Source organism: Ostrea edulis, chromosome 8 (genome assembly GCF_947568905.1).
Source record: "Ostrea edulis chromosome 8, xbOstEdul1.1, whole genome shotgun sequence".
Taxonomy (NCBI): Eukaryota; Metazoa; Mollusca; class Bivalvia; order Ostreida; family Ostreidae; genus Ostrea; species Ostrea edulis.
In genome coordinates, this window is record NC_079171.1 from 39,117,641 (window position 1) to 39,127,112 (window position 9,472).

At 37.6% G+C, this 9,472-nt stretch overlaps 1 protein-coding gene across 1 annotated transcript in view; it reads left to right on the plus strand.

Annotated features, from left to right (window-relative positions):
- The first annotated feature begins 56 nt into the window (after positions 1 to 56).
- LOC125662171 (uncharacterized) overlaps positions 57 to 9,472 on the plus strand; it is a 22,613-nt gene continuing 13,197 nt past the window's right edge. The window contains exons 1-4 of the mRNA XM_056146089.1: positions 57 to 125; positions 1,738 to 2,550; positions 2,945 to 3,161; positions 9,021 to 9,124. Of these exons, the coding sequence (XP_056002064.1) occupies positions 97 to 125; positions 1,738 to 2,550; positions 2,945 to 3,161; positions 9,021 to 9,124 (1,163 nt within the window). The 5' untranslated portion in view covers positions 57 to 96. The remainder of the gene's footprint in view (positions 126 to 1,737; positions 2,551 to 2,944; positions 3,162 to 9,020; positions 9,125 to 9,472) is intronic.

A 9,472-nucleotide genomic window follows, 5' to 3' on the forward strand; every position in this document is an offset into this window, starting at 1 on the left:
ATAGAGTATGGAATACGTTTTTACGTATCATGATTTTTTTTATCCAATCAAATTCCTCTATTTATTTTTCGCTGGTTGTATGACGGATGATGACAGATGCACGGAAAGATGGATCTTATTCAAAGGTAAAGAAAAAATCCCCGTGCAAATCATTATCCCGAATAAAATAGACCCATGACTGTCATATACGTAACTTTACGATATGTTTTGCAAGTGTATGCCTATCTTAGCACTAAATTGACACAATAATTCGTTAATTAATACAACTTTTGTAGCAAACAGTTGATTTGAGGCTTTGTAGAACTGTATTCTAAGTTTATGCAAATTTTACGTGCCAAGTATTCGTGGCAAATATCTCCGAAACTCGAATTGAACAAGAGGTGTGAATGAAGATACTCGCTGTTCAATACATTTCAAATTAGAATTTTGTTTGTTAGACTCTGAGACTAACAAAATCTTTAGGGGTAATATAAAAATTAGAAGATAGGGAAAGGTGGGGGGTCCTCAAAAAAGTTTCATGCCATTGCCTCCAGTTGAAAAAATCATAGCCCGTTTTATGTCAGGCTGGAGTCAATTAGTGTTTTTCGCAATTTTTTTTTCAATCTAATGAAAATTTGATGCTGCATGATGCTAGATTTTACAGGGTTGTGGATTACGAATTGTGGGTTATGTACACGTTGACGCAGCACCAGGTCAAGCGTTCCAACAACTAGCACCTCTGATAGTGATTCCTCGGTCTGTCAGGGTTGGGTAAGAACCCAAACTCCAATTTTAATTCTACATGGCGTGTCTCCGAGCGAATTGCTCAGTAGATTGTTGCAACACATACATATCACCTTATGAACCGATTAGGTTGCTGAAGATTGCTTTTTTTTCTCTTGATATTGCTTTAGGTCATAAGTTGATGATAACTCTTAAAGTACAAGCAGCCTTGTTAAAGATACGAGAGATCGAAGACCAAGTCAAATTAGGAAATTAGTATATAGCGTATAGTATTTATTTGTTATTTTTTAAATGAAAGGCAAACATAACGAAAAGTGGTCAATCTCTCAACTGCTATAAGCAATACAAAATAGAGAACTGGGCAAACAAGGACCCCTGGGTATACGAGAGATGGGATCAGGTGCCCTAAGCAATAAGGAGGAGTTAATGTTTAACCAACATGGATAAGATAAACATACTCGTACTGCACTGAGAAAAATCATCTCAATTTCCAGTCGCTCAAAGCACTAGTGATGTTTCCTTGGCATGCAGTGTTTTGAAATTTACTGGTCCAAAGGATTTGATTTGAATGTCCTTGGACCGGCCAATAAAGTTCACAGCACATTTTATTATTTTGATTAATGAAAATCTTGAAATATCTGATGTCACAGAAGTAGATATCAAAAACTCTGGGTATGTCTCTAAATTATAATCTCAAAATTACTGTCTCATTGTCAAGTTGAAATCAGTCATGAATTTGGCTAGAATAGAATTCTATAACTAAAACAGTGCAAAGATGGAGGGTTAAATTGACCAATGAAACAATTAACTCTCCACCCCATAAAGAGACACAGGTGATTTAAATTGTCACCTATATCATGTATATTACTCAAATTTATACTGCTAAAATAAAAGAAAATTCGATCAAACATAGCATGCTTAAGTTTTGAGGGTTTTTTTTTTCTTCGAGGAATCCAAGCCTGGTGTGCATCTTTTTCTTCGCAAAATTTACTTATATTTTGTTTTGTTTTAAAGGCCCTGCAGTGCTGATGACTCTTTTGAGGTCATAGATTTCACAGATCCGCAAGACCCCATCATAACCAGAAACTCCTCGCATGGTCCTGAATTGGATGACCATGTTAGCTGCCCAATGTCTGACCCACAAGTAAGCCCAGCTGTCGGTGCTTCTAATCAGAATACAGCAGACTGCAGCCCAGCAAATGGGTGTGAAGATTGTAGATCTACATGTACTAGTCAAAATAGTGATGTGCCAAGTCCAGAATGCTCCATCAAAGGAGAACAAGATACTTCATCTTGTCCATCCTGTTCTTATAACCAATCGTGTCAAAATCTTAATGTGATGAACCAATCGTCTTCCATCTTACAAAAAAGTGACAGTGAAGGAGACCAATCAGAATATGTGTGTTCAAGTACTGAAAAAGTGAATGGAAGAGGGTCATACGCAGCCAAGAAACCATTATCTCTGTCTGTAAATGTTCACGAGCCCCCAGACGAAGAGGTGGAACTTTTACCTACTCCTGTACAAAGACGAGGAAACCCGCTATCTCGTGAGGATTTCACGAAACTTTTTGACCAAGACGGGAGACTTGTTGATGAACACGCATTTAGGAAAAGTATATTTATGGGTGGAGTGGAGCCCGAAATTCGTAAGGAAGCCTGGCAGTTTTTGTTTGGACTTTATCCATGCACCTCCACATCTAGAGAGAGAGAAGAGCTTTTGTTGGATTACATCATGAAATACCATGAGCTGAAGTCACGCTGGAAAACTATCCTGGTGCTGAATGCTCACCCTGGGGCTACCCTCTTACAGCAAGGTCTAGTGGCCAGGTGAGGGTGGAATAAGTTACTTCTAGCAATAAATGTTTAAACAGTCAGCATGTATTAAAATAAATGGCACTATTTAATCTTGACGCACACTAAAATTTTACAAAATATTTGAGTGTCAGCAATTCAATGTGGAACATTACATGGTAGCAGATGTATAGCTTTTTTATTTCTTTTGGATGTATAATAGTATTTAAGAATGATGTAGAGGACTAAGAATGGTGTAGAGGACAAAAAACTTGCTAGCAGTTTGAAATTCAGAACTTCATAAACTGTTTTTAACATATTTTGATAAGATTTTGAGGAATTAATAGAAAATTTTCTCAGTATAAAGTGCACCCGTTATTGTTTCTCGTGTAAAGAACTGTTATTTTTTTCTCACCTTCACTGTGGCCAGGTACCAGATTGAGGACCAGAATAATACCATCCGGAGTCCGGATCACAGCCCAGGGGATCACATCTCCGAGTATGAGATGATGGAAAAGATGTTGATGGACGGCAAAATGAAGGCGGAAAAACCGGACTTCCAGGTCCTGTCCAAGAACTTCCAGTCCATTGACATATCATCACCAGAGATGCAGCAGAAAATTGACTTCATGAAAATCCAAGCTCAGGTATGACAGGAATATATAGGTGTGATATAAATGTACAGGTGTGACATAAGGATGTGTATGTGTAAGAAATGTACAGAACACAGGTGTAACAGGTAGGGCTGCAACGGGTACCCGAAATAACCGAAAACCGTGGGTTGTGTTGTTCGGGTCGGGTTCGGTTCCATTTTTTCGTATTTCGGTTCGGGTTTGGTTTTTAAAATAGAATCATTACATCGTAAAAATCCTCAAAGGTGGCTGTATTTTGTTAAATGAGGGCATTGTGGACAAAACTGTAAATAATGACAGTATATGTAAGATATGTCAGACGCATTGAAAATACGCCACAGGATCAACATCTCGTCAATGACAAAACATTGAAAGCATGGTTTGAAACGAGTAGAAGTGACGATGCTGTTTCTAGTACCATGGATGTCGAGACTAAACCTCAGTCCTCGTCCCCGAGTAATTATTGTGACAAAATACAATAAAGGTTTTTGATTTTAACTGTATATTAGATTTTTAAAATAGTTATATAGACCCGAACCGAAATACCCGAACCCGAAGTAAAAAATTTAGAACCGATCTGACCCGAAAATGTTTGGAACCGTGACAGCCCTAGTAACAGCTAGAGGTGTGGTACTGTGTTTTTAGGTCACCTGAATTCATTCAGGTGACCTATTGCTATCTGTTTTTGTCCTGCGTCGTGCGTTAACATTTGAACATTTTCAGCTTCTTCTTTGAAACCCCTGAACCAATTTCAACCAATTTTGGCATATAGCATCTGTGGGTGGAGGGGAACAAAAATTGTGAAATTCGTGGTCCCTGCCCCCCCTGGGGCCTGAGGGGTGGGGCAAAAACCATCAAAATGAGTGTAATTTTAAAAAATCTTCTTCTTTACTCCTGGACATCAAGAAGCCAAACTGTGGGCATAATTATAATAAGCGTTGAGCCCTCTACCAAAATTGTGAAATTCATGGCCCCTGGGGCAGGGGTTCTTGTGTTAGGGTGGGGCTCTATTGGTCATATAGTGAAAATGTAGAAATTCTTTGAAAATCTTCTTCTCTGTCTCTGGGTATTAAGTAGACAAACTAATAGCATGGTAATGATGACCAAGGATGCCTCTTTATACCCCCCGCAACAAGTTGTGGGGGGGTATACTGGAATCGGGTTGTCCGTCCGTCCGTCTGTAGACGCAATGGTTTCCGGGCTCTAAAGCATTATCCTTTCCACCTACCGTTACCATATTATATATATGGACTACCCATGGGATGAAGATGTTCCCTATCGATTTTGGGGTCAAAAGGTCAAAGGTCAAGCACACTGGACATCAAAGTAGCAATATGGTTTCCGGGCTCTAAAGTGTTATCCTTTCCACCTACAGTCACCATATCATACATATGGACTACCCATAGGATGAAGATGTTCCCTATCGATTTTGGGGTCAAAAGGTCAAAGGTCAAGCGCACTGGACATTGAAGTAGCAATATGGTTTCCGGGCTCTAAAGCGTTATCCTTTCCAACTATAGTCACCATATCATATATATATGGACTACCCATGGGATGAAGATGATCCCTATCGATTTTGGGGTCAAAAGGTCAAAGGTCACGTGCACTGGACATTGAAGTAGCAATATGGTTTCCGGGCTCTGAAGCGTTATCCTTTCCACCTACAGTCACCATATCATACATATGGACTACCCATGGGATGAAGATGTTCCCAATCGATTTTGGGGTCAAAAGGTCAAAGGTCATGCGCACTGGACATCGAAGTAGCAACACTCAGAAAAGAGGTAGTTTATACCTATTACCAACACCCTTTGGGAGATTGGGGTAAGCGGGGAGTATTCTTAGTGAGCATTGCTCACAGTACCTCTTGTAAAAAATTGTGAAATTCATGGCCCCTGGATCAGGGGTTCTGGTGCTAGGGTGGGGCTCTATAAGTCATATAGTGAAAATGCATTATTTCTTTGAAAATCTTCTTTGTCCTTGGGTATTAAGTAGACAAACCAATAGCATGGTTATGATGAGCAAGGATGCCTCTTTCAAAATTGTGAAATTCATGGCCCCTAGGTCAGGGGTTCTGGTATTAGGGTGGGGCCCCATTGATCATATAGTGAAAATGCATTTTATTTCTTTGAAAATCTTCTCCTCTGCTGCTGGGTATTAAGTAGACAAACTAATAGTATGATAATGATGATCAAGGATGCTTCTTTCAAAACTGAAATTTATGGCCCCTGGGTCAGGGGTTCTGGTGCAAAGGCGGGGCTGACCACATAGCTATTCAATGTTTCTTCCATCCAAAAGTAAAATTCTTATATTTAAACACAAACCTAATTCAAACATTGGAAGGTTGTTACATGATACTCAGGTGACCTATAAGGCCCCTGGGACTCTTGTATGGTATGGCCATGGAAATGAGCCAAGACTTCAAACATCTTGAAACACAAATTTAGAGATTTGATAGCTGCATAGATTTATTTTATGTAAGAAATATAACATAGTCAATGTTACGTGTAAATTGAGCATTGTGATGTCATGTTTAGCTTAGATGTTTTTTATGTAATCGTCAGTATTGGGGGGCATATATAGTTTTTATCTGTTTGTCCACAAAACTTTTTGACCTTGGCTTGGGCATAACTTTTGTATGGTTTAACAGTCTTCACGAAAAACTTTGTAAAGCACAGGCCCCTCGAGCCTCCCAGTATAATAATTGTGCAAGCCCGAACAATATTTTGCAGGCCCAAAATGTTTTTTTTCTAATTTGACCTCTTGTCATTTGCTGATTCTACACTATAGATACATGTATGTTCTACTGTAGGAAAATACATATCAAGATGATCATAATTAGAGAACAACTGACATCAAAAGGATTATCTTATCTTATTTTTCAACATATTAATCTCGCAGATACATCAGCAGCTCATGTTCAACTTTATTTTGTATACACCGCGTACAAAACATTTTGTCAATCAAATGTTAGCCAAGGCCTACCCTCGGCCCAATGGGGCATGAAGTTTTGTTTTTTTTCTCCTCGTACGACAGTTTTTTTTGTTTTGTTTTTTTATCTGATGGTTGTGATTGTGAAATACGCTTGGGTGGTTTTGAATTTCCCGGACGAGCCCCCTCCCTATACTTCAGAAAAGGCAGCATGGTTGATAATTTTTCTATGCGAAATTTGACTACTAAGTCATGACATTTAGTCTGAGTCAATCTCACGCTTTATTTGTAATATATACAGAACATATAAGAAAACATTTACAGGCCCGCCAGACTCCAGGGTTTAATATTTTAAGAAGCCCGATCCCGATTTTACTGGCCTCAGGCATCGGGCCACTGGTTAACGTCGAAGACTGTGGTTAGAGAAAGAGCTTTCATATTTCGCATGTGTATTCCTTATGACAAGACCTTTTTTTCTCAAATACCAGAATTACTTTGCTGCCTTACACAAACACATCTGATTTCTTTCAAACCAAGCAATTAGTAACAACAAAACAAATGAAGATACAAAAAATCTTGTCTGGTTATAGAAAAATGTTGGTGGTACTTTTCAAACAATTTCTTTTATATATATGGAATTTTTCCAGAGCAATATGGGTAATCTTCCACGGTGACATTCTTTCAGAGCACTATGGGTAATCCATCACATTGACATTTTTCCAGAGCATTATGGGCAACACTCATCATTTTTCAGCTGCTGAAGAGCAAATCGCATCACCTGCAAGTGTAATCTATCATAAGAGCGCGTTGGGACATTTATAAATGTACAGGGGTGATAAAAATATACAAGTATGGCAAGATCAGTACCAGCATGAGGAAAAACGATAATCAGAAAACTGAAACATAACTTCCTTGTTTGGAATGAGTGTCGGGGAAGTTGTTAGAATTCTAGAGTGTGTTTATATAATTTGAGAAGCCTCTCAATCATGATAAGTGGGATCTGATTAGATTAATACAGATTGGTAAAAATTAAGTTATTCTAGCCAACCCTCTGTATTTACAGTGGTATATCATGACCATTATATCTTTTGAATAGGATGCAGTGATTATCTCTTGACTTTCTGTCTGCTTGATGTCGATTTGAAAGTCCCAGATAGGACACACTAATTTAATGTTGTATCAGCCTGTTGAGGAGGATAACTCTTTATTACAGTTACCATGGTTAGGTTATGTATACATTACAAATGTATATGAAAGATGAAGATAATAAACAGTGATCAATTTCATAACTCCTATAAGCAATTAAAAATAGAGAGTTGGGCAAACACGGACCCCTGGAAACACCAGAGGTGGAATCAGGTGTGTAGGAGGAGTAAACATCCCCTGTCAACCGGTCACACCCGCCGTGAGACCTATGTCTTGATAAGGTAAACGGAGTTATCCGTCATCAAAATTAGTGTGCAAAAAATGGTCTTATAATCAGTATGAAACACGTCAGACAGCATTTGACCCAATTATAGGTTGTATTGGCAAACTAGATCGTTATAATGACCATAGAATTTGTGAAATCCTGACTTTAAATGAGAAACCCCTGTACCATCAACTTGTTTGTCAGTAGCTCGCCTAGATTTAAAAACTGACCATTCGAATCATTTGAGAGATATAAACACTATATATATGCAGGTGATAATAGAATATTGCTACATGAATATGGGAAGTTGACAATATAACTGGTATTTCCTGCGGTTATCCATTTTTTGCTGATAGGAAACTTCCGCAAAAATTACAATTGCAAATTATATATGCATGCACATAATTACGTAAATATGATGTAACCGCATAAATTGGAAATGCAAAATGTATTTTGCTACCATTTATGAATCAAATCACAAAAATTTCAAACCACAGAAAATGCACGTTATTCGGTATAATGTGATTACAATTTATTTTGGATCATTTAGATGTATAATGGCCAATTCTCAATTTTGCTCAAGTTATATCGCTGTAATAGGAAAAGGGGAAATCTGTGACGGGAGTGAATCAAACCCAGGACCCCCGCATATCCTAGACCTGTGCTCTACCACTGGGCCATTAACCATGAAGTACCATTTCTAAAGTGTAATTACAAACTCTAAAGAGGGACATTGTGGTTGTGCATTGATTTATTAGACTATAATTTTAGGTGTACATGAATAGGCTGAAGATCTGTGTATTAATATTGGACTATAATTTTAGGTGTACGTGAATAGGCAGAAGGTTGATGTGTATTGATATATTAGACTTTAATTTTAGGTGTATGTGAATAGGCAGAAGATTTGTGTATTGATATTAGACTTTAGGTGTACGTGAATAGGCAAAAGATCTGTGTATTGATATTAGACTTTAATTTTAGGTGTAATAACTATGTGAATAGGCAGAAGATCGATGTGTATTGATATTAGACTTTAATTTTAGGTGTACGTGCATATAGGCAGAAGATTGATGTGTATTGATATGGGACTATATTTTAGGTGTACGTGAATAGGCAGAAGATTGATGTGTATTGATATAGGACTTTGATTTTAGGTGTACGTGAATAGACAGAAGATCAATGTGTATTGATATGGGACTATATTTTAGGTGTATGTGAATAGACAGAAGATCGATGTGTATTGATATGGGACAATATTTTAGGTGTACGTGAATAGGCAGAAGATTGATGTATATTGATATGGGACTATATCTTAGGTGTACATTAATAGGCAGAAGGTTGATGTGTATTGATATGGGACTATATTTTAGGTGTACTTGAAGAGGCAGAAGATTGATGTGTATTGATATGGGACTATATTTTAGGTGTATGTGAATAGACAGAAGGTTGATATGTATTGATATGGGACTATATTTTAGGTGTACGTGAATAGGCAGAAGGTTGATGTGTATTAATATGGGACTATATTTTAGGTGTACGTGAATAGACAGAAGATCGATGTGAAGAACCTGTGGAACCATCTACGAGTGATCGATAAAGACGTCCCTCGTACTGATCGGGACCTGGAGTACTTCAAGTTAGTACATTGTAATATTATAATGAGTATTCAGTGAGGAAAATATTAAATGCATTGTTTTAAAGTTTGATTGTATCTTGGAATAAATGTTTAATGAAATTTACTTCACATTGTATATCAATGATGCTTTTATAAAAAAAATTCTGGTAAAGTGTGTATTTATATGTATTAGATAGTATACATGTATATGTCTAGTCATTATGGATGTACATTATGTTTCACAACAGACATTAGTTTAACAATAAGTAATCTGATTGATGGATGTCTAACACCTTTAGCAGGGTGGAGACAGCCCCCTCCCCCAAGTTTGATTAAGTTTTCATGATATCTTTGGTATTAAGAATACTT